Genomic DNA, 26,433 nt, shown 5'->3' with positions numbered 1-26,433 from the left:
TCTGTTTAATTGCCTGCTACAGATTCCCTATTCCTCGAGGGAAGTGATTTTTCTTCCATTCTCAACCTCGAAACTTATATGTAATAGTTAGTGACAAATATCTGTTGAATGAATGAATGTTACAACTTTCATGAAATCATGGTTCTCACCTTTATAAAAAGGGGCAAGTAGGGGCGCCTGGGTAGCTCAGTTAACCCAGTTGCCTTCGGCTCAGGTCATGATCTCAGGGTCCTGGGATTAAGCCCCACATCAGGCTCCCTGCTCAGCAAGGAGTCTGCTTCTCCCTCTCCCTTTGCCTCATGCTCCCCCTGCTCTCTGTGTCAAAGAAAGAAAGAAAATCCTTAAAAAAAATAAAAATTTAAAAGGGCGGGGGGTCAAGTAATTCAAGCAGAAGATGAAACTACAAATACCTAGGAAACTATAAAGCATTAATCAAACTTTTTATCATTATTTGCCAGACATGAGCACAAATTTCCTCATTCTAATACTTAAGTTTGCTCTCAAAATAGGAAGACTTGTTAACTTGAGGACATTCAGAAAAGCATATCAACTCCCAAATAAAGTTCCTACACAGGTACATATAATTCTGGTTTGTTGTTTCTCTCTCTCTCTCTCTTTTTTTAAATCAAGTCACTCCATTTTGCGGCCACCTATTCTCTCCTGTATATCTGTATTTTAATCCAAAAGCACCAAAGAAAACCCTCGGGGCTTGAGACACACCAAACAGGCAAAAACACCAAACAGGTCAGTTTTAAGAATCAAAGGATTTTAGACCTACTTAGGTCCATTTAGACTTAGTAACTTAGTTTTCAGGACACAATTCCTCTTCTTTTCACTAAATGTTGATATTTGAAAATAAGGCATGGACACCTGGGTGGCTCAGTAGGTTAAGCCTCTGCCTTTGGCTCAGGTCAGGATCTCAGGGTCGTGGGATCGAGCCCCACATCGGGCTCTCTGTTAAATGGGGTACCTGCTTCCCCATCTCTCTCTGCCTTCCTCTCTGCCTACTTGTGATCTCTCTCTCTATGGCAAATAAATAAAATCTAGAAAAAAGAAAAAAGAAAGAAAATAAGGTGCTTACATATTATAGTGTTTCAGAAAATATTATTAAAAATGCATAAAAAGTTATACTGGGGGCGCCTGAGTGGCTCAGTGGATTAAGTGTCTGCCTTGGGCTCAGGTCATGTTCCCAGGGTCCTGGGATCAAGTTCAGCATCTGGTTCCCTGCTAGGCAGGGAACCCACTTCCCCCCTCCCTTTGACACTTCTCCCTGCTCATGCTCTCTCTGTGTCAAATAAAGAAATAAAATCTTAAAAAAAAAAAAGAAAGAAAGTTCTACTGGACGACAGCCTTAAATGACAAAAACAGTTTAAAATCAGATTGCTGAGAGAAGTCTTCCAATATGATTTTCAGCCAGCAGCAATGAAAACAGTGCATTATTTCAAAAGAAATGTTAAACAGGGGGGCACTGTCTGAGGAAAAGGAAATACATCATTTTTTCATAGGTTGATAGGATGCAAAAAGTTTACATTAAAATTCATCTTTTGACATGACTAATATTCTAATTAGAGACAATTCATTTTGTTTAGCGTATCAACTCTCCTTGTAATGTAGACCTTTCTCTTCACCTACATCAACATCACCACCTCTAGAATTTGAAAAAAGGGAGCGATTATCTTAGAGCTTTCTCATCCTAAAACTCTGATAATTTTCTACAAAATGGTGTATCACACTATGGTTTTAAAGTAGTAGGCCTGCTAAGACATACAAGGCATATGTTATTTGGGACTCTAAGAGCTAAATGTTAATTCTCTAAAACATAACTTTAGTGTACACTTTAAAATGGCTCCTTTCTAAAGATAAAATAAACATCTCTTCAAACTTACCTGAACTTGAATTTAAATCTTTTTAAGATTGTATTTATTTATTTATTTATTTGAGACACAGAGAGAGCACAAGCAGGGGGAGGGGCAGAGGCAGAGGGAGAGAAGCAGACTCCCTGATGAGCAGGGAGCCCAGACATAGGGCTCAATCCCAGGACCCTGAGATTATGACCGAAGTCAGATGCTAAACCAACTGAGCTACCCAAATGTCCCCAAACTTACCTGAATTTAAAAGAGACAAACTGGGACACTTGTTTAAGTGTCTGACTCTTGGTTTCAGCTCAGATCATGATCTCAGGGTCATGAGATCGAGCCCTGCATGGGGCTCCAAGCTGGGCATGGAGAATGCTTAAGATTCTCTCTGCCTTCTCCCCGGTCTCTCTCCGTCTCTCTCTCTCTCTCTCTCTCCCTTCCTTTCTAAAGAACATACAAACAAAAAAAGGACAAATTTATCCAGTACTAAGACTTACATTTTAGAGCCATGAATTAGGTCTCTTCTTTTTGAAATATTAAACAAAAGTGGGATCCAAAGATGGTTTAGAGAAAGTGCACAAATTCAACGGAATTTTCAAAGAATTTCAAAGTGCAATGGTAAGTTATTTACCCAATTAAAAACAACAACAACAAAGTATCTTTGCTTTGGCATCTGCTGGAAGGCAAGCTGTGTGTTTACACTCAAGAACTATATGAAAACCCAGAGGAAGCTTCACTAATAAAAATCACCTTCAATACAAACTTGCAGAAAGTGTCTGGTGCTCATCAGCGCCCTCTAGAGTTCAGTTATTGAAGTGACTGCAGATCTTTAAACATAGTAATTCATTATTTAAAATAAAAGTGATAAAGGTAAAGAATTCTTAAGAAACATAAATCACACTCATATTATCACTTTCCTTCAAAAATTTCAAAATCCCCCTCTAAAAGTCCACATACCATGCTTTTTTAATGAGTTCAGTTTGGCAGGATCTCTTTAAGAAAATTTATGTTGTGGGGACGCCTGGGTGGCTCAGTTGGTTAAGCAGCTGCCTTCGGCTCGGGTCGTGATCCCAGCGTTCTGGGATCGAGTCCCACATCGGGCTCCTTGCTCAGCAGGGAGCCTGCTTCTCCCTCTGCCTCTGCCTGCCATTCTGTCTGCCTGTGCTCGCTCTCTCTCCCTCTCTCTGACAAATAAAAAAATCTTTAAAAAAAAAGAAAGAAAGAAAGAAAGAAAGAAAGAAAGAAAGAAAGAAAGAAAGAAAGAAATTAATTAATTTATGTTGTGGGCCGCCTGGGTGGTTCAGTTGGTTGGACGACTGCCTTTGGCTCAGGTCATGATCCCGGAGTCCCGGAATCGAGTCCCGCATCGGGCTCCAAGCTCCATGGGGAGTCTGCTTCTCCCTCTGACCTTGTCCTCGCTCATGCTCTCTCTCACTGTCTCTCTCTCAGATAATTTTTTATCTCTCAGATAAACTTAAAAAAAAAAATGTATGTTGTGCTGGAAGACAGTTCAAATGAAAGATACTATGCTGTTTAAACTTTATTATGCAAAGATCCCTGCTTAAACACTTACAAATTCAAGGTTTTTATTCAGGTATTTTTATTTCTAATTGTCCTCCACATGCCTAAATTTTAAGAATCACTCTAAATGTAAAAAGGTCTATTTAATACATAGTCACTTAAAATAAGATTAAGAAGGAAGCTTCTATTTCTTGGACATATAAAAAAAAATCAAATGACAATTCATTGAAAGGACAAATGGCCCAAGTTTTGTAAGAGTCAAGAAGAAGAAAGCCTGTGTTTACCATTTCTCAGATATTACTCACTAAATTATTTCAGTGAAGCATACCTCCAGTTTGTACCGAACACCAAACTATCAAATCTTTTCTGTTTCTGCTTCAACTAAGTTATCTGGTTCTCCCTCCTTCCCCCTAGCAGAGACGGTGTAAGTCTGCAGGCACAATGAGCACATCATCATGCAGCAAAATTCAGCCCCCCCGCTGGGTCTGGTTCAGGTGCCCAGTCTGGCCCTGCTCCTGTACCAACCGGTGTTGCAAGCATGAGCCACTGCAGGGCTCTTGGGGGCTCAGGCATGGGCAGTCATCATTCCCACAGAAACCAAGTGACCAAAATTCAGGCCAGGAGTCACGGCGCAAGAGAGCAGCCCTTTCTAGTTAGAAAAGAGGACAGTGGTGGTCAATTCACTATTTTCTGAGTGCTGTGGTCATACACAGGTGCTGCAGCAAAATGTTTCTTGTTTATACTCACTAAATTAATTGGGGGTATTTTTTTGTCTTCAAAAATTAAAAAAAAATAAAAAGTCATCAACTGAGTTCGTTGAGAGGGAGGGGAGGGTTGGGGCAGGGGCAGCGAATCCAATACTTCCTACCCTCAACTCTTACTAGACTTGCCGAATACGTCATCACTGAGGGGACAAAACACAGCAACGCACCGAATCAGCTACTCGGTATCAGCTACTCGGTGAAAGGCGATTATGTCAAAACACCGCTAATAAATCCTTCTTTGAATCTTCAGCAAACTCAGAGTACTCATGCATAATATTCTTGCTTGCAATGGGTGAAAACAACCTCTTTTTGTAGAAAATACTTATGCAGCTCGGATCTTACCTGGATACATTATGTCCTCTCCTCTCTGCTACTTTTACACTTGGGCTACTCGACCGCCCTGTGTTTTCTCCACTGGAGGGCACAGTTAGCTAAAAGAAAATTTGGTGAAACCTAATTTGGTCCTACAGTTCCAGAAAAAGTGTTGTATGGTGAGAAGAGGTTAAGCTGCTATCAGAAAGGATCTTTCAGTAATGTATCTGAATTTCATCCCTGCTCTTGAAAACCATTATAAAAGAGAACCACTAATTAGCTAACAGCTAAGACCAAACAAACAAAACCCGACAACAACAAAAAACTTTGTTCTAAACACCCATACCTATAAAAAAAAAGAAGATGGAAAGCAAAGAATCGTTTTTTTAAAAAGTGCAAATGAATGAATGACTCTAGGTCCAGAATAACCTGAAGAATAAATGCAAACGGAAATTGTCCTCGTCAACAAGAGTATACACAGCTACTAGTCTCGACAGCTCCATGAAAATGCAAGGCATCTCCATGAAAATGTGGTGTTAAACCACTTTTGCTATGACATAAATCATACACTTGGCAAAAATACTTGTTTTTATTTTCTATTTTTGCATTATTCTTTTAGAGATAAGCCAACAGGAGATGCTATTTGGCAATCCATTCGCAGTTCCCTTTTCTTTATAAACCTAAGCGATCCTAAGGGTGCAGTGCAAAATAGTTTCAATATATTTAGAAAAAAAGATTAGTAAAGAGATATGTAAACACCGCACTTCTAGATAAAGTCAATAAATGTACAGTTTTCAGAGGAATTTATAAAACTTCGGTCTTTTGTTGTTTTAAAAACTATTTTTGAGGGGCACCTGGGTGGCTCAGTTGGTTAAGCATCTGACTCTTCATTTCCACTGGGGTCATAATCCTAGGGTTAGTTAGGCTCCTCGCTCAGCAGGGGGTCTGCTGGAGATTCTCTCTCTCTCCCTCTGCCCTCCCTCCACACCCATACATGTGCAATCTCTCTCTCAAATAAATAAATCTTTAAAAGAAACCAAAAAGACCATCTAAATATCATGGATTTTTAAACAACTTATTTCTGTTATTTTCTGTTAAAAGAAATAAGAAATTATTTCTGTTCACTCCCTTTGAACAGGTGAGATGAGCTAAGATGTCCAAGCTTTCTTGCCCTCTTCAAGCTCCCTTTCAGAGACCCTCAACTGTCCTCCTGTCTTACCTCTTCCATATCTCACAGGATAGTCCGAGGACACCCATGGGCCACTGTATAGTACTGGGGCCTGGATGCTCTAGATGATGTGGACCTCTTGCGAGTCCTTTACTTTTCCTCACTCCTGGTATTGTCTATAACTGGGACTGCCTGGTCCCATCCAGCTGAGAAATTTTTTTTGTATGTTCAACTCTACTGACAGTAAAACCACTTTCATGGTGAAAAATATATAAACAAACAAACAAATAAATAAATAAAAGTGATTCACTTAAAAAAAAAAAAAAAAAAAGTCCCAGCTAGGATCTTCAACATAATCCAGTAGCAGACAGACCCACCTCTGCCATTCTAAGAGAAGGAATTCCAAATGCCTGATAACACAATTGATCATTCCCAATCCTTCTTCCTATTTATTTAAATCATCACTACCTGTAAGAGTATTCTAGGCAGAAGGATAAGTTAGTACAAAGTCTGTGCTGTAGATGCACAAGGAACAACACAGAGGCCAGTACGGTTGAAGTGAAGACAGAAAATTCCATTCAGATCTGAGTTCAAACGTCAACTAATGGGAAAATCTTGCCCAATGGTCTTATGCAACTTTGCAGAATACAATCTTCCCTCCAACCTCCTCAGTTATCGTCTATTATCTACCTTGCTTCATTTTTCTTCTTGGTGCATCTCATCACCAGACTTACCAAATATTCATTTGTTTGCTTATTGTTCCTCTTTCCCTACTCATATGCAAGCTCCAAGAGAGCCAAGACTCTGCCCATGTTGTTCACTGCTGTACCTCCAGCACATTGCCAAGTCTCTGACACAAAAAAGGGGATCAAAAATCCATACATGGTGCTCGCTTCAGTAGCACATATACTAAAATTGGAACGATACAGAGAAGATTAGCATGGCCCCGCGCAAGGATGACACGCAAATTCGTGAAGCGTTCCATATTTTTGACAAACCATAAGTGACTCTTAATCTCAAAAAACAAACTGAGGGTTGCTGGGGGGAGGGTGGTTGGGAGAAGGGGGGTGGGATTATGGACATTGGGGAGCGTATGTGCTTTGGTGAGTGCTGTGAAGTGTGTAAACCTGGCGATTCACAGACTTGTACCCCTGGGGATAAAAATATATTATATGTTTATAAAAAATTAAAATTAAAAAAAATCCATACATGAAGGGATAATTATGGGAGTATTGAAAAAGCTCAAGAATAGAGGATACAATCTCATTGATATCTTATCCTTGATGATATATCCACAATATAGGTCACATGCCCAGTATGACGTACCAGTTAATAAAAGGGAGAGAAGTGATAGTAATATAAGAACATAACAAAAGAGCTGTCTGTTATCAAAGAATCACGTTCTTTTATTAATCAACAGTACCTTACCTTAATTAAGACTTGTTCCTTAAATACAAGAACAGTCATCTCTCCAAGGCCAATGAGTGTTTCGTATGTAAAAGAGGAAGGCAGGAAAAGAACGCACAAAAAATGCACATACACACACTTGCACACCTTCATTCACAGGGCAAATCTTTCTTATCAGAAGGGACAGTACCACACAAAGAAGTACAGCTTCCTTCGATAGTACATGGCCAAGTACACAGCCAGTCCATCCTGACAGACCTGAAAAGCTTGATTTCTTATTGCACTATAGTCCTTTAAAACTTGGGCATTGTATTACTGGTATTCAAGATAAACAATCTCTACATTCTCTTTAAAACAATATTGTTTTATTATACATTATTTTTATATATAATAAATATGTATATTTATTATATATATCATATATTATAAACACACATCAGGCTCTCCTGGTTCTTGTAACAAACTCAGCATCAGTAAGGCCATATCCCCACATGGTACACAAAGCAGAGTACATGTCCCCAAGTTCCATATATCTTGGCTCCAGCTTTCAAGTGACCCATATGGCACATTTCCCCCATCATTTGGATTTTAAAACTAAGGGAATTTAAGTAACACTAAATCTCTAATTTTACACTTGATTATCTTCCCAAACCAGGAATCACTGAAACAGATTCCATAAGTTTTTATTTAATAATATATTTATATGGGGAAATGGTGGAGCTAAAAATTTAACAAGATAATGAACACTACTGACTTCTTATTGGCTTTGGAATGTACTGGAGAGAAATACGCACTCAGGATTGTACCAGACACAGACCCACACATATACATGCCCACACCACCTTCAACCTCTTCATACATAGTCCTCACCTTTTTCTAATTCCATCAAACTATACAGGGCCAAGGTCCCCGGATTACCAGGTACTCCCTAAAAATAAAGAGTTACTTAAACTAACTTAAAGTAGACCATACTGAGAAATTTACTTCAAGCTAAATGAATGCCCAATATTCCTAAATCCTTTGGTAACAGTTCTCAAAAATGACAATAAGACAATCCTTATACACATATTCTCTTGGGATTTATAAACTGTAGACCTAGGCACTAAATAATTTAAAAGCCCAACACTCAAGGGTGACTGGCTGGCTCAGTTGGTTAAGTGTCCAACTCTTGGTTTTGGCTCAGGTCATGATCTCGGCGTCTAGGATGGAGCCCCTCATCAGGCTCCACGCTCAGCAGGGAGACTGCCTGAGGATTCTCTCTCTCACCCTCTGCTCCTCCCCCAGCTTTTGCGCATACTCTCTCAAATAAATAAATCTTTGCAACAAATAAATAAATAAAAATAAAAGCCCAATATTCAACAACCAGCATAATCAGAAATGAAATTTTATTTAATGAGATCTGCAATCAGCTCGCATACCAAAGCTGGCCTCCTTTCATTCATTTCAGTTTTCAAATGAACAGCAACAGTGTCAACCATATTCAAAAGAAAATGAACAGCAACAAATTACATTCACCCAAATCTACAGGATTTTAATTATAAATCGTTATTCAGAACAAGAAATTTCCCCCCTTTTCTAATGAAGCTATAGACTGGGATGCTTTCTGCTGCAAGTAACAGAAATAGCTTAAAGAAAAAATGGATTTATTCAAAATCACAGTGAGATACCACCTCATACCAGGCAGAATGGCTAAAATTAACCAGTTAGGAAATGACAGGTGTTGGTGAAGATGCAGAAAAAGGGGAACCCTCCTCCCACCTTGCATTGGTGGGAATGCAAGCTGGTGCAGCCATTCTGGAAAACAGTGTGGAGGGTCCTCAAAAAGTTGAAAATAGAGCTACCCTATGACCCAGCAATCACACTACTGGGTTTTTACCCCAAAGATACAGATGTAGTGATCCAAAGGGGCACGTGCACCCGAATGTTTAGCAGCAATGTCCACAATAGCCAATAGATGAATGGATAAAGAAGATATGGTGTGTGTGGGTGTGTTGTGTGTATGTATACACAACACACACACACACACACACACACACACACACACACAATATGGAATACTATGCAGCCATCAAAACCCCGAAATCTTGCCATTTGCAATGACGTAGATGAAACTAGAGGGTATTATGCTGGGCAAAATAAGTCAATCAGAGAAAGACAATTATCATATGATCTCTCTAATATGAGGAATCTGAGAGGCAGGGTAGGGGCACATGGGGGGAAGGGAGGGGAAAATGAAACAAGATAGGACCAGGGAGGGAGATAAACCATAAGAGACTCTTAATCATGGGGGGCACCTGGGTGGCTCAGTGGGTTAAAGCCTCTGCCTTCGACCCAGGTCATGATCCCAGGGTCCTGGTATCAAGCCCCACCTTGGGCTCCCTGCTCAGCAGGGAGCCTGCTTCCCTTCCCCTCTCTCTGCCTGCCTCTTTGCCTACTTGTGATCTCTGACTGTCAAATAAATAAATAAAATTTTTTAAAAAAGAGAGAGAGAGACTCTTAATCACGCGAAACAAACTAAGGGACGCCGGAGGGGAGGGGGGTGGGAGGGATTTGGGAGGGGATATGCTATGATGAGTGCTGTAAATTGTGTAAGAATGATGATTCTCAGACCTGTTCCCCTGAAACAAATAATACATTATATGTTAATTTAAAAAAGAGGGGGATTTATTAATATTAATATATTAATAACAGGAAGTATAAGGCACCTCCAATGTAAGCACATTCCGAAGTATGTGACAGCATCAAGTCCCAGGTGCTTTCCATCTCTCTGTTCTGCAGTCCTCAGCGTATTGGTTCTTCCCCCAGTTTGTACCCTCCAGTCCCAAGGATGGCTGCAGGCCATCACATTGTCACCTAACACTTTTCCTTCTCTCTTTTTACTGAGGAGAAAAGGCTCCTCAGAAGTCCTCCCTCTGGGGCACCTGGGTGGCTCAGTGGGTTAAGCCTCTGTCTTCAGCTCAGGTCATGATCTCAGGGTCCTGGGATCGAGCCCCACATCAGGATCTCTGCTCAGCAGGGAGCCTGCTTCCTCCTCTCTCTCTACCTGCTTCTCTGCCTACTTGTGATCTCTGTCTGTCAAATAAATAAATAAAATCTTTAAAAAAAAAAGAAGAAGAAGAAGAAGCCCTTCCTCTGGCAGATCACCTCTCCCGTCTCATGGCCAGGAACTGTGATACATGCCCATTCCTAAACCAACCTCCAGCAAGGGAAAAAGAATCACCAAGATAAGCTTAAACTACCCAAGACTGGGCCCCTGGGACTGAGGAGTGAGCCAACCTCCCCTGAGGTACATGGTCATCAGTACTCACACAAAATTGGGATTCCGTCAACAAGCAACCAACCACATTTGCCAGCTTCCCCAAATGCTGTACTCACTGTCTACTGATCATGGAAATTACCTCCCATTTTGTAGATCAGAAGTAAATTATGAAGAGGAAGAGATTAACTCACAGTATGACACAAACAAACTCATAAGGTTTCATTATTTAATTATTATTTATTTATATAATTATTATTTAATTATTTAATCATTCAATATTGAATCAGTCACCTGTATTTTTCTAATGTTAAAGTACTGAATATAGGTCAATACATCAACCCTGAGATGTGGTAGAACCTCTACCACCACCCTCCCAACTGCCTCAAATCTACTAGATTTCTTTACTTTTTGCCAGAACTTAGTTCCATTTTTTTCCCCCGTGGGCTTATTTTGTTTTGTTGAAAGAAAAAGAGACCGTGCACAAGTACTGAGACTGGAAATACAGCTAAGCTGGTGCCCCACCCTCCGCTCTGGCAATACCATTGGAGCGCACATTTCAAATGCATGGCTTTCCCCAAGGATTTTGGTGGCTAAAGCCAGCAACACCCAAGTGCATGGCAGACAGAAATTCTATCAAATTAATGTTCCTTCCCACCAACAGCCCTCACCAATGCCTAATGGCTCTTGGTATATAATTATCTGAGCTTCCCGGACCTGCAGGTTAGATAACTCTGCAATGTGTGCCCTGCACTAGCTCTAGAGTTCTGCAGTGGGATCAAGTTTTAGTTGACCAATGTGCTTGATAATGCCCCCTGTACTGGCTGTGTTCCCTTCCCTGCTTCACTCCCTCCTGGTGTTTCTTAGGATCACCTTCCAAATAAACTGACAGCCCCTGAGTCCGTGTCCTTTAATATTTGCTTCTGGGACAACCCAAATACAGGAATGCAAAAGGAGAGAAAAACACGTTTCCAGTTGCAGTAATAGTAACAAATAAATTGCCCCCCCCCCAGAAAAAAAAATTAACTCGTGAATTCCAAAGAAGTAATGTACTTTGAAGCAAATATTATTAAAAGATTTGGGTTTTACATATAGTCCTCAACTTTGCTAAATTTTAAAAAATTAGATTTCAAGTACATTCTAAAAAATATCCCCTCATTTCCAAGATAATACCTTTGCTATAGAGATCTAAAAGGTACTGCTTTGTCATCAACCTTATAAATCATAAGAATCTAGCTGAAACCAAGATGAGAACAATAGAAAATCTTTCACTAAAGAAAGAACTCTAAATATCTTTAAGCCTGAGACAGGAACAGTGAGGTACTGAGTAAGAAATGATGGGAACTTATAATCACCTTTTATAATAATGCTTGTAATACAATAATGGGACTTCAAACAGTTATGTCAAGTTTGAAAGTCATCCAATTATATTACAGTTGAAATAACATTTTGCTGCCAATATTTTAACGATATCGTTAATCCACTATACCTAACCATAGCTTTGGTATATATTAAGAATAAAGTTGAAGTTTAAGGCACTTCTTTAAAACTAACACAATTTGTGGTTAAATTAGCTTCACTTTTAATACAGAAACCCAGGTTACATTCACAAAGTTGTAAAAAAAATTTTTATTATTTTAGGTACATTCTAAAATTGACATGTATTAGATAATCACATCAGAGAAGACTCAGGTGTTGATCACGACAAAGTTGCAACAGATCTCAAAATAAATCTCTGAAGCAAATTAAACCTCACATAAACAATTTAATCAACTCCTGGGGCAATTCTATTTCTAGATTTCTAACTGAAAATGGAAAGGGAAAAAAAGGCCCAATGTCTAATGAGTGTAAAATGCTTTGTATTGTCTACAAAGAGGATTCAGTCTCTTACATCTCTGAAGATGAAATGGGTATCTTTAGACATATTTGAAAGATGAAATAAACAGTGTGGCTGACCAAAGACTTCACAGCTAATAAGTGTCAAAGTGAGAACATGGAATATGAACTCAGGTCTTCTGGTAAGTTCTTTACTTTCCACCATACTTCCCTGCTTTTCTGCCTAAAAGGAAACAGCAAAGAGTGACTGAACTAAGGCACAAAGTGCTACATGGGATACACTCCATTCAAGCCATTCAAAAATACTACTGTCCCTTTCCTAAAATATTACATGCTGAGGCTCCAAACTTTCCTATAACATATACTTTATGACAACTATAAACGACTGCTGAACCAAAGGCCTTTGGTAAAGAACTTGGAACAGTAGACTCAGTCTGGTGCTAATCTCTTGAAAGGCTGACTGACATCCACACAGAACCTATCGGAGATCAACCTCATTATTTCCCTCCCCGAGCCTGCTCCTTCCCTTTGTGTTTCCAACGGCCGTGACAAGTGTCATCATCTGCCCAGAGTCCAGACAATCCACCGTCCTTCTTGACTTTGTGATCTCTTTCATCCCCATGACCTATTTATGACAAAGGTTTGCAACTTGAACCTCTTCTCTCTCCTCTGACTCCCTTCCTCAGTGCCTGCCCTCATGATCTTGACCCAAGCCACCATCTTCCAATGCCTGGCTTCCCACGGCAGCCACCGCCACCACCCTCCTCTGATCTCCTTTCTCCTGAGTTGCTCTCTTCACATCCATTCTCCAATGTCTTGGTTGTCCAAAATATAAATTTGATCATGACCCTCAACTGCTTAAAATCTTTCAGTGACTTCCCACTGCCCTTAGGATAAATAAACCTCTCATCAGAGCCTCAAGGCCCTTTATGACCACCCGCCCACACTCCCTCACCCCTACTTCTCTGCCTTAACATCTTGCTTCTCTCCTCCAGGACTCTCAGCCCAAAGTTCCTGAATGTTCAGTCCCTCTACTCAAAGTACTCCCCTGTCCTCCAACTCCCCTTATCTGCGCATCTTTAACTCATCAGTGTAATTTGCAGTGGTTAGCAGGAAGCTCGGGAGACAGAGTTCAAATTCGAGGTCCTCCTCTACTTACTAGCTATATGACTTTGATCAAACCATTTGCCTTCTCTATTAACTCAGCTTTCTTTGAGTAAAAAGGGGAAATTAATAAGACCTACCTTATTGGATTATGTGAGAATTAAGTAAATTCACTGAGGTATTTAGAAAAGTATCTGGTACATGGTTAGCTTTTTTATAAATATTACAGCTTATTACCATTATTAACATTATCATCTTCTTCCCTCTCCTCCTTTTCTTCCATACTTTGGATTAAATGTTATTTCTTCTAGAAAACTTTCTCTAAGCCCCTGAACCAGGTCAGTGTCCCCAAAGCTGGTCATATTACACTTTCCAGAGCTGCTTATATAAAGATCTGTGTCCTCTGCTAGAACAATGGAGACAGAGACTATGGCTTTCTTACTCACTACTATATTCCTATACTCAGTACTGAGTATGGCATACAGCCAACTAAAAGGAAAATTTCTTCTGATTAAACCTAGGACCATTTTCTTTCTTCATCATTTGGAAGACTTAACATTTTTTAAAAAACAAAAAAATAATTAGAACATTTTCTCTAGTTTCTTGGCCTGTAAGAATCATCAGTACAGGGGCACCTGGGTGGCTCCATCCATTAAACATTTGCTTTTCGCTCACGTCATGAGCCCAGAGTCCTGGTTTCAGGATGGAAGGAGCCCGCACTGGGCTCCCTGATTGGCGGAGAGTCTGCTTCTCTCTCTCCTTCTGCCCCTCCCCTGCTCATGCTCACATACTCTCTCTCTTTCAAATAAATAAATAAAATCTCCCCCCAAAAAAGAATCACCAGTATGTATCACTTACATTAATTTCACAAAAAAAATAATTTTTTAAAATCCACCTATAAAGAAGGGAATCAGACTTAAAGCTTCCTTTCTGCTAAATGTAATAAACTAAACTAAAAAAAAAAAAAAAAAAAGCCACCAAAAAAATAGTATCACAAACAGAAAATAAGAAAATATTCAATTCTTTTTACTTAAGCTTCCAAAGTCTTCAGCATTCCTTCTATGGTCTTACTTAAAGTAAAGCTTCTATTATTTGCATCTACTAAAATATCACTCTTATTGAGACCCCTACTGTCACCCCAATCTCCAATTAGTAAAGCCTGGGAAATACTGGATGTGCTGCCTACAGTTCTTATTCTACAGCAACACACTTAAGTTCCAAGTGGTTGGGGTTTTCTTTCCCCCAATCTATTTCAAATATGGAAACACAGAACTAGCCTAAAATAGAATCTCTATTTCACTGTCAAAATTATAATATTTAGTACAGAAATCACTGGGAGTTTTAACACTATTATAAATCAAGCCCTGCAACCAAGAAAAGACACCCAGCTAGAAAGTCTGCACATGTTAGTCCCCTGTCTTCTTCTAGGGCTATCTTGACCATAGTCCGGTGTTTCCCAAAAAGTGTGATCTTAAGAATCATCTTATTTGCTAAAAATACACTTGCCCACATTCTTTTCTTAGAGATTTTGATTTAGTAGGTCTATGGCGAAGCCTTAGACTCTGTGTTTTTAACAAGCACATCCAGTTATTTTTATGAACCATGTGAGTTTGGATATTGCCACAGCATAAATAGACCTTTTAGTTCCAGGCAACATTTGAGGAAACCTCCAGTTTAGAAGCTCTTGTATGGGTATTCCAAACGGCCTTAAAAATCATTACCAGGAACTTTGGCAGGAAAGTAGAAAGAACGTGGAGCTTGGAGTCCAAAAACCTGGATTCGATTTCTTCTGGCACTGGCTGTAACCCTTCCGCCAGCCACTGTCTCCCTCTGGTGCAGGCATGTTACATAGAAAGAACAAACCCGGGATGCCTGGGTGGCTCAGTTAGTTAAGCAGCTGCCTTCGGCTCAGGTCATGATCCCAGGGTCCTGGGATCGAGTCCCACATCAGGCTCCTTGTTCGGCAGAGAGCCCGCTTCTCCCTCTGCCTCTGCCTGCCTCTCTGTCTGCCTGTGCTTGCTCACTCTCTCTCCCTCTGTCTCTGAGAAATAAATAAAAAAATCTTTAAAAAAAAAAAAAAAAAAGAAAGAACAAACCCAACCCTAACCTGCTTCACAGGTCGTTGTGGAAATCATTTGAGAATGCTTGCAAAATCACTTTGCATATTAATATGTCATCATTACAGTAAAACTTCATTAATTCAGCCTCCTCTAATTCAGAGTGTGTGAACACCATTGTCTAACCAACTGTGGTTTGTTTGCTTGTTTTTTTTCACATTATCTATAAAGAGATCATCACCTGCTTTCACATGACAGGCAATGAGAGGTATTGGAAAACACAGATAAGCAGCAGCTCCCTGTTCCCTGGCAAAATTATTAGACTGAATGTGCAAGATTAGGAAAGCTTGTTTACTGTATCAGCTCTGTTTATGTGACAAGTCGGGAGGTTCAGCTATCATTAAAGCAAGCTTGGCCATATTTCTACTGGAGTTAGCTTGGTCGTGCGCAGTTAATGCTAGTCATTACAGTAAAACCAATCTGGAAAATGAGTTTTCTACATACTAGAAATGTTAAGGGAGCACTAAAACTGGCATTTAAACTTCTAAAAGATACTGTAGCCTTTCCTGGCCACCTTGAGGAGCACATACTAAAACAATACACTATTTCCCTGGCAATTCAGTGTCATCAACATAATCCATAGTTGGGGGGGATAAGCACAGCTGAGACAGTAGGTAAGAGATACTAGATCAACTCACTTAGTTTATACCACTGTATACAATGAAAAAGGTCCCTGTATACAATGAAAAAATTCACTGTATACAATGAAAAAGTCTTAATGTCTGCGAAGGGGTGTACCGAGAACATGGCATTAACGGTACCCTCCATGGCTAGAAGTGCATGTCAGTTCTTGTAGAAGGGAGGACTGTTTTTATCCCATACCAGCTGCAGTGGTACATAACCACGTCCAGTTCTGCCGGCATCCTCAGTGTTACCACTGATCGCCCTGACATGTCTCTTCTCCTTTACGTCAGAACCTGATGCTCAACACTCCCACCACTGCTTTTACTCAGTCTACCACAGAGGCATCCACCATTTTCTGCTGCTTATCTGTGTTTTCCAATACCACTGACCCGCCTTACCTGGCCATTCTCTAACTGGATGCATGATCTTGCAGCGTATTTCCCTAATAGTTCAACTGAAGAGGTCACCCAAAGCTCTTCTGGTTTCATTACTCCATCACTGTTCTTTTCTGCTTCCTAATGACATTACAATTTTCTTCTTCTTCTTCTTCTTCTTCTTTTTTTTTTTTTTTTTTGAAGATTTTATTTATTTATTTGACAGAGGGAGAGAGATACATCAAGAGAGGGAATACAAGCAGGGGGAGTGGAGAGGGAGAAGCAGGCTTCCCACTGACAGGGAGCCCAATGTGGGGCTCGATCCCAGGGTTCTGGGATCATGACCTGAGCCAAAGGCAGACAGACTATTAACCGACTGAGCCACCCAGGCACCCCGACATTTCAATTTTCTTAAGTTTCTCACAAAAATGACTGACTAAAGTTTTGTAAAAATCATCAACCAACTGTTGTATTCATTTCTTTCCATGAGGCAAATAAACTACATATCCAGCGCTCTACAGTTAACTTTCTAGAAGTTATTGGCTACATACATTTACCAGTCAATGGCTTTCCCACCCAAGAGATTTTCCAGGAAATTTGGTTCAATGTCTCCAACAATTCAAAAAGTCTAAAGGTTTAGAAGGCGTGGGCATATTTTATCAGGCTTTCAAAATAACCAAACTATATTTTGGTCAACAGATCCTAGAATTTTTTTTTTTCATTCATTCACTCAACCTTACCAATTAGCAAGGTTTTGCTGAAACTTTAATCTTGCCATTATATCAAGCCAAGAGATTTCAGTGGCTTACACCAGTGCAGAAGGGACTGGATTCTGAATATTCTGAAGTTAGAGACAATGGGATTTCCTAATAGACTGTATAGAGGGTGAAAGAAGAGTCAAAGATAATTCCAAGGTTTTTACAAATTTAATTGAAAAGTTGCACATAACCAAATTTTCCTAAACCTTCATATCTTAGGTTCACTAAGGGGAGCCATATTTCAGGGAAGCATTTCATCAATCTTCTCACAAAAGCAAGAAATCTTCAAGTAACACTAATTACCTCTTACTTGATATGTTCATAACTTCACATTTCTAATAGTTTATCAGCTGAGTGACGTACATTATTCTTAGTTTCAACAATTCCTCTTCATCAAATAAGAGTAATGTATACAAACAAAAAAAGTCCTTAAATATTTACTCAGTACCCATAAAACACACAAAAGACTTCACTAGAGCCTTATTTACACCTCTTTTCGTTGCCACAATGCTCCTGAAAAGTATAAGCCCCATTTGATAGAGGAAGAAAGTTATTCTCAGAGGTTAACTATCTTTGCCCAACGACAAACATTTTCTCCAATAGCAAAGCTCACCCTTGTGGCTGACTCCAAAGCCAAAGCCATTATCACTATTGTTAACTGATGTAATTCAACACTCTTGAGAAAAGGTAATTATTCTAAATCTTAAATTTGGTAGCCTTTCTTCCTTTACCCCACTGGCTTCATCATTTAAATAGAAAATAACTTCACTTAAAGGTGCTAAAGATAACTTTACAGGAACTGGATAGTCTCCCTGGAACTGCCCCTCTGAGACGGGGCAAACCCCTTGTTTTGCTAGACAAAGTGTGTAAATAAAACAAAGTTTTCCCTCTGATCCGGGCTTTGGGGCAGGCTTCTCAACTACCACACCATGGTTTCATGCAGTAACCCAGTTTCAGGGTTCATGCAACAACCCTATCACCCAGTCCCTGGTAAGAGTACAACCTCCCACATCGCAGGGATTAGATTTTTCCCCCCCAGGGAGAAATGGTCTCTGAAAGACAATAACACAAAAGTGGCCTCCCATACTCTACAGTATGAATTTGCATTTGGGGTTGTTTGGCGTTTTTAAAGGCAATTTTGATTGAGATTATCTGAATAACTTGCACTGGTCCGTCTCTGAGGTCACGCAACGACCTGGGGAAGATCAGAGAAACAAAGAATTCTATTTAAAGTTGCAACTCAATTGCATCACCCTTCTGATTAAAATCCCTTCTATTGTCTTCCCTGTTCTTGGGGCAGATTAAACAGCCCTGCTTCCTGGCTCCTTCCCCCCACTCCACTCTCAGTTTACATCATGCCCACCCCTTCCTGGCTCTAGTCACTCAGGCCCTATTTCCAGAGAGCCCTCCCATGTCCAGCCTCCGCCTTTCCCTTCAGTCACTGCTCCCGCAGGGCGGCTCTCTCAGACCAATCCCGAGCTACTAGATTCAAACATGTGCTACCAATCCACGATGCTTCTGGAAGCATCAAGCATGCGCAAATTTGAAAGTGTGCCTTCGATTAAAAAGCTGAATGTTCCAGGGGTACCTGGCTGGCTTGTCTGGTAGAGCACGTGACTCTTGATCTCAGGGTTTTGAGTTCAAGCTCCATGTTGGGGGTAGAGGTTACAGAAAAATAAAAGCTTAAACATCTGACTTGGCTCAGGTCATGATCTCAGGGTCCTGGGATGGGCCTGGTAGGGCTCCCTGCTCAGTGGGAAGCCTACTTCTCCCTCTCCCTCTGCCCCTCCCCTGGCTTGTGCTCTCTCTCTCTGACGCTCTCTCTCTCTCAAGTAAATAAAATTTTTAAAAAATAATTTAAAGGGATGCCTGGGTGTCTCAGTGCGTTAAGCCTCTGCCTTCAGCTCAGGTCATGATCCGAGATTCTGGAATCGAGCCCCGCATTCAGCTCTCTGCTCAGCAGGGAGCCTGCTTCCCTCTCTCTCTGCGTGCCTCTCTGCCTACTTGTGATCTCTGCTGGTCAAATAAATAAATAAAATCGTTTTTTTTTTAATTTAAAAATTAAAAAAATAAAAGCTTAAAAAATAAAAAATAAAATAAAGCAGTATGTTCCTAAGATATAAAGGAATCCGCCCCCAAGTACCCATGCAGTCTATAAACCAATCACCAACATATAAGACATGCATATTGCAAAATGGACAACTTGGCTTCAAATCCTCATCTTTCAACTCACTAGCTGAGAAACCACAGACAAAGGACGTCATTTACCCTAAGCCTCTATTTCTTCTTCTACACAATGGGGATAATAAGTCAGCGCTCAAAGACTGATTAAAGATAATATCTGTCAAGTGCCTAGAATACTTCAAGCATTCAATAAACGGCAGTTCTTCATATGACTTCTGGGCTTGCCAATTTAAATTATTAACATTTCATAAATAATTCCTCAAATCATGTGATTCCTCAAAGCCCAGTGAAAGAAAGGGACCTATTGCCAATGGCCCCTGGTTACTCAAGCAGCCCTTAGCCACTGGAGACCTAGACCAATCTTGTGGAGTTATCCGAAGTAAAAACAGAAATGATGCGCCACACTCGATTCTGAGAATCCTTTGATTCTTGGAGCTTGGCTAAGCAAAGCCATTTTGATGGATGGCTTTTCTACAAAAGAACCCCACCACCATCCTATGACCTTTCTAAGTGTTCATTGTCTTGGAATACTACAGGGCCAAATGAGTTCCATCAGCATCCAAAGCTGAAAAATCTCAGGGAGCTGCAAATACAGATGTGCAGAGAGCAAAATGCAGAGGTAAAGACTCTTTACAAAATCTACACTCACTCCACAGAATGGAATACTATTCAGCAATAAAGAGAAATGAAGCACTAAAACATGTTACAACGTGGGGAAACCTTGGGAACATTGTGCTCAATGAAAGCCAGTCATAAAATACTTCACATTATAAGATCCCATATATAGGAAATACTCAGAATAGGCATATATATAATGTATACATATAGACCAAAAGTAGATTAGTGGTTGACTAGGGATTGAGGGTGTGGGGGTTGGGGAGTGACAGCTAATGGGTACAGGGCTTGTTTTAAGAAAGATGAAAATGTTCCAAAATTAGACTACAATGGTTGCACAGCCCTGTGAGTATAATAAAAATCTTGGAACTGTACAATTTTTTTTTTTTTTAAGATTTTACTTATTCACGTGAGAGAGAGACAGAGAGAGTCAGAGAGAGCACAGCAGGGGAAGAGAGAGAGAGAGGAAGAGGGAGAAGCCGACTCTCTGCTGAGCTGGGAGCAGAACATGGGGCTCCATCCCAGAACCTGGAGATCATGACCTGAGCTGAAGGAAGTCACTTAACCATCTGAGCCACCCAGGCACCCCGTAAACTGTATATTTTAAATGGGTAAATTATATGGTGTATACATTCTATCTCAACAAGGCTATTTTTAAAATCCAACTGCTTCGTGGATCCTTTATTCTTTGCCGCCTGGAGCAATATCCCCTCCTTTAAAATCTAAAAATAAGAGCTCAGAGTGCTGTCCTGGCTTTAAAGTTATAAAATATCTTGGCTTTAGAAGTCTACTTACCTTGCCTTTCCATCTGTCACCTCCACAGTAGTTCAGTATCAATCATTTTGGATGAATTGCAATGATGGAAACTGCTCAAATAAATGCAAAATTTATCTATGCTCAAATCAAAGCCTACAGATTACATTCTTTATTGTTCCACAGTAATGACTGTTCTCCCCTTTATTGAGTACAAACTGACCACTTTTGTTAGCACTCTTCTTCTGATTACTTGCTACAGTGACCTTCAAGCAAGTAAAGCTCCAGTTCCATAGGAGCTCTTTGTTCGTTAGAGGAAGTATCCCCTAACGATGACAGGATGTCAGGCAAAACTGGCAAAACCCATCTGCTAGGGACCTGATGAAATCGGTGTAACTCACTTGAGTGGGAATGGTACTGGAGAGAATTAGGGAAGAGCTGACTTAACTCTGGATTACAAGAAGGAGATAAACTAGAGTATGCGTCAAGTTATTTATGGTCTTAAAACCCTAACTAGATTAAGGAATATGTGGTCTGAAATATTTTTATTGACTACAAAGCATACCTGTTTTCATGTTTTGACAAGCTTTGAGGGTTTTGTTTGTTGAGATAATAATGACATACAACATTATACTAGTTTCAGGTGTACAAAATAACGATTTGATAGTTGTATATATTGTGAAATGATCACCACAGTAACTCTAAGTAATACCCATCACCATATATATATTTACAGAATTTTTTTCTTGTGAATTTTTTCCTGCCCAGTGTGGGGCCTGAACTCATGACCCCAAGATCAAGGGTCACATGCTCCATCGACCAAGCCAGCCAGACACCCCTTGTGATGAGAATTTTTAAGATTTCATCTCTTGGCAACTTGCAAATTTGCAGTAAAGTATTATCAACTACAGTTGCCATATTGTACATTATGTCCCATAACTTATTTATTTTTCCAAGCTTTTGTTTTTAAATTTAGAAGCACTTAAATCTGATCAATACACTAGTTACTGTGGGAATAGGAAAAAAATGGGGAATCACACTCCCTCCCTTTCAGATTCTAAAATCTGAGGAGAAATTAAACATACTCACATGAAGAGACTTAAGAATAACAATAAAAACATTATCAATTCAATGCACATTACTATATTATACTTAAAACATTTAATTGGTTATGGAGAGGAAGATGTTAAATGTTAGTAGTAGAGAGTAAAAAATGTCTCCCTAAAACTGCCGGCTACCACCATTTATTCAAAGAAGACTGCACAGAATGAAGATACCAATTTTATGGGGCAGAAAACTTACTAGTGCTATTTATACACAAAAATTAATTCTAATAATCCTAACTTCGATTGAACAAATCATTTACCTAATTTTAATCACATTTAGCCCTAATTATTCAAGTATCATCGCTGCTGCTTTGTCAAATTATTTCAGTTCATCCCTCCAACAAAGAAGCTGTTTAAGATGAAGTACTCTTAATTTTGTTTTTCAAAGATTCCCTGAATTTGGAAAAGTAAAGGAAATATTTTAAGATTCAGGCTACCACATATATGTCATGTTACAAATAACAACTTGATCATTACTTCTGCTTAAGTACTTAAAAAAGATTTTTCTAACAATCCAGGGTAGACCGAACTCAACAATCACAATGTCACTTTATGACTTCCCAGTGTTCTGGTTCAAATTTCATTTCTAAATCTTTTAAACATTTCTTTCAATTTAGCAAGGATCCCTCCTCTGGGACAAATCTTTTCAATAGTGATTTGGACCATTTGAGTTATTAGTCTACAGTCTATTTCAGTTTTCTAAAAGTTACTAACATGACTCTTTGCTTACAAATCACAACACTTCATCTTGCTACAGGATTTCGTAATGCACCAGAATCTTGTGCAACTATCTCAAAAGTTCATTAGCAAGTTTTCCAGATGTGACAATCAAGAATTTGGTTAAGTCAGTTGTGAAATCATAAACTTTATTACAATCAAGTTGAGCGCTTCACTTGTTTTTTAAGTAATATCAGAAAACACCAAGTGATTTTTAAAAATAAGTATTGGGCGCACCTGGGTGGCTCAGTTGGTTAAAGCCTCTGCCTTTGGCTTGGGTCATGTTCCCCAGATCCTGGGATCAGCCCCACATCAGACTCTCTGCTGGGGGGGGGGGGGGGCTGCTTCCTCCTCTCTCTCTCTCTGCCTGCCTCTTTGCCTACTTATGATCTCTATGTGTCAAATAAATAAATAAAATCTTTTAAAAAATAAAAATAAAAACAAGCATTATAATGTGAACAGTTGCTTCACATCACAGAGTTCTTACATATCCCTTCCTACTTGAGATGTGCTCTCTTCACACTGCTGTCCCCAGAAGTTAATTTCTTGTGTTTTTCCTACTAAGTTCTTTAAATGATTTTGAGTGAATAAAGTGAAGAATACAGAGTCCCATTATTTATGTACCTTAGTTGAACCTAGTCTGAAAGCAACCCCTAACCATCCCAAAATTCACTGAAATGCTTGGTGAAGTGTACATTCAATCATGAAATAGCAGAATAAATAATCACAGAGAACGATCACAGCACACCCCTTGGTTAAAAAAAAAAAGAAAGAAAGAAAAAGAAAGAAAGAAAGAAAGAAACGAAAAGTAAAGAAAAGCAACAAAAAAGAAAAAAAGCAAGCACAAAACTTCCCTGCAGGTAATTCTCCCAACTTCTCCAAACTGACCTTTCTCAAATCCTCCAACAAAATGAAACAAGATCCACAGGCTTAGCTCACTCTTTGGGGGAATACTTTTTCCTATAAGCGTCCTTCTGCCAAAAGTATTTCTGATTGCTACGCGGAGAGTTACCGTTCTGCAGAAGCAATAATTACGTTACCCATCAGGCCTCCAGAAAAGTTTAAGGAGAATTTAAAAACAAACCAAAACAAAGACCTTGTATATCTTGAAATGAACTCGGCCGAATCCAATTAACAGGAGAGAGCCAAGTTTCTAAAAAGCAGAAAGACTTCGGAAATTCTATGTCCTCTCCCATCATCCTCGCCCTCCCCCCCAAAAGTCAACAGAATGCCTTTCATCCTTAGCAGGGGACCACTATTCCAAACAAGCGAAAACCTTTATTTTAAAAATACTCAATATGGGGCGAACCTAGGTTAAGGCAGAGTGTGACTGAGGAGGCTGCAAGGTGACTGACTCCCGGCCAAGCACCCGAAATGGCTTAAAGGACACCAGCCCCTGCGGGTTCAAGCAAATTGTCCCCGCACCCACCAAGTGGCATGTGAGATTCGCGGAGTTGGGCCAACAACGTCTTTCCTATTTAAAAACTCGCAAGTCCAGGCAAGCCAGGGCTTGGGGCCCCAAGGCTAGGGGCCAAGCGGGTCCAAGGGACGCAGGAGCCTCAGGAGGGAGAGGGGACCTGGAAAGCGGAAGGCCAGGCGCTGGGCCCGGACTTGGGCAGCACCGGCCAGACCCCGGCCGGAAGCCGCGCGAGCCGCCGCAGGAGCGAGGAGACCGGCGGCGCTGGACTGCACTCACCTGCCCATTCTCCGAGCCTCGGTCCGACCCCTGCCTCGTGACTCAAACCCCAGACCCGAAGGGCCGTGAAGAGCGAGTACGAGATGCGCAGGGCCACGTAGGCCACGGTGCCTGCGCCGACCCAGTACAAGAAGCCGGCGGCAGGAAGAGCGCTCTCCATGGCTTTCAACTAGGCCTTACTACCTTCGTGAATGGAAAAACGAATGAATGAATCCAGGAAGAGACGCCCGCCGTGACGGTGAGGACGACACTAACAGGCGCGGCTCCTGCGCCTCTTTTGGCCTAAACCCCGCCCACGGCGCCATATCCGTGCCGCCATTGGTGATCTAGCGGTCCCTCTGTGAGTAGTGCGTCAGCTATTGGCTGACTCCAGTTTCGCTACCCCGCCCATGTCCTCCCCCTCGCGCACACCGGGCCTGGTCTCTGTTCGGAGCCGGCAGATCTCTCCCCTGCCAATCAAACCTCAGTCCCGCCCAAACGCGTCACCACGCCCCCAGGGTTCCACCAGAGGGCGGCTTGTCTCACCCCACCATATCGCCCACGTCTCTCATTGGCTGCAGCGGTCCTCACGACTGCGGAAGAGTGCGCTCCGATTGGCCAGGGAGACCCAGCCTCGTTAGAGCTCTGCATTTAGGAGGGAATGGGGTCTGAGAAGCCGGTTGTGAATGGGAAGATGGTATAGTAAAAGGTGGGCGCGGAGTCGTAGTTTTATTTTCCCCTCTGTATTAGACACATCTATATCATTGTTAAATATGCTGTCACTGTTCCCATAAACTTTTCCGAATAAAGGCTTGCATCTCCCCTTTCCCCTTTCTTTTTTTTTTTTATTTTTATTTTTATTTTTATTTTTTTAAGATTTTATTTATTTATTTGAAGGACAGAGATCACAAGTAGGCAGAGAGGCAGGCAGAGAGAGAGAGAGAGGGAAGCAGGCTTCCTGCGGAGCAGGGAGCCCGATGCGGGGCTTGATCCCAGGACCCTGAGATCATGACGCGAGCCGAAGGCAGCAGCCCAAGCCACTGAGCCACCCAGGCGCCCCCCCTTTCCCCTTTCTATGTCTTCTTCCCGGAGCATCTTCTCCCGTTACATGCACTTATTATGGAGCTTCTAAACCCTCCCTCTCGTTCTGAGCATTGCTCCCAAGGTCTTGGAGTTCAAAGCGAATAACTTCATGGACTCAAAAAACTATAATACACAGCGGCATAAGAGCTGTAAGACGAATGCAAAATAGAGGGAACCCAGCTTGATGAATAAGCAGTTTAAGGAAGGGACTCCATGTTTAACTGGACCTTAAAGGACAGTAGAGACTTTTTGTTTTACTCTTTTTTTAATTTACATTTTCGGAGGCGGGGGGGTAGAGGTGGGGTGTGAAGGAACACAAAAGTATGTGATCCTGGTAGAGATAAGAAAACTATCTCCGCAGAGTTCCCCAAGGTAAGCATGAGAGACTGTGTAATGCAATAGAGTGCTTCACACTTACTCTTCCATCCACCAAGAGTTTTGGTTTCCTTTTCTGGCATGGACTTGTATAAAACACCTGAAATTTTTCTTAGCCAGTAGGGACTCCTGATTCGAAACTTGAGACCTTTTTAAAAGGCAGGAATTTAAGGGTAATAATTTTAAGGATCAACAACAGATCTTGAAGATAATATAGTAATTTTCTAATATGTAGCTCCAGAACCTTATCTCTCCCTGCCCAACCCCCTACTCTTTTTCCACCATCTTATCAGATTGAGTATAACCCCTAAGGCTGATACTGTTTTTTATAAACTGTCAGCTGTCTAGCAGAATTCAGTCATGTGAGTTGAGCAGGCACATTTTGTTTTAATTGAATTTGATCCCCTTAACTGAGGCTGTCTGTCCAATTCAATGAAATCCCACCACTCCTCTCTCTCTCTCAACATCTCCCTCTAGCCAAAGTCTTCACCTGCAGTGGAGCTCCAAATGCATATATCCCGGTTCAACATTGCTCACCAACTAAGGGCCCTCAAGATATCCATGCTCCTTAGAATAGGCAAGAAGGAGAAGAGAGCTATTATAAACCAATAATACAAGGATGCCTGTTGGCTTGGTCAGTGGAACGGGTGACTCTTGAGGGGTGTAAATTTGAGCCCCACATTGGATGTAGAGATTACTTCCAAATAAAATCTTAGGGATGCCTATATGACTCTGTCCGTTAAGTGGGAGGCTCTTGATTTCAGCTTAGGTCATGATGTTGGGTGGTGGGATGCGCCCTGTGAAAACAACGACTCCACGCTTAGCAGG

At 40.8% G+C, this 26,433-nt stretch overlaps 1 protein-coding gene and 1 non-coding gene across 2 annotated transcripts in view; one reads left to right on the top strand and one right to left on the bottom strand.

Moving 5' to 3' along the window:
* The window catches only part of LOC132008188 (very-long-chain 3-oxoacyl-CoA reductase), a 160,672-nt gene extending 136,191 nt beyond the window's left edge, over positions 1-24,481 (bottom strand). Inside the window, exon 1 of the mRNA XM_059386604.1 lies at positions 24,169-24,481. Within this exon, the coding sequence (XP_059242587.1) occupies positions 24,169-24,328 (160 nt within the window). The 5' untranslated portion in view covers positions 24,329-24,481. The remainder of the gene's footprint in view (positions 1-24,168) is intronic.
* LOC132008285 (U6 spliceosomal RNA) lies at positions 6,507-6,612 on the top strand. Its single transcript, XR_009401586.1, has one exon. It is a non-coding gene; the product is annotated as a U6 spliceosomal RNA (small nuclear RNA).
* Positions 24,482-26,433: the final 1,952 nt, after the last annotated feature.

This window comes from Mustela nigripes, unplaced genomic scaffold (genome assembly GCF_022355385.1).
Source record: "Mustela nigripes isolate SB6536 unplaced genomic scaffold, MUSNIG.SB6536 HiC_scaffold_76, whole genome shotgun sequence".
NCBI classification, from domain to species: domain Eukaryota; kingdom Metazoa; phylum Chordata; class Mammalia; order Carnivora; family Mustelidae; genus Mustela; species Mustela nigripes.
This window is presented reverse-complemented; position numbering and strand designations above follow the sequence as displayed.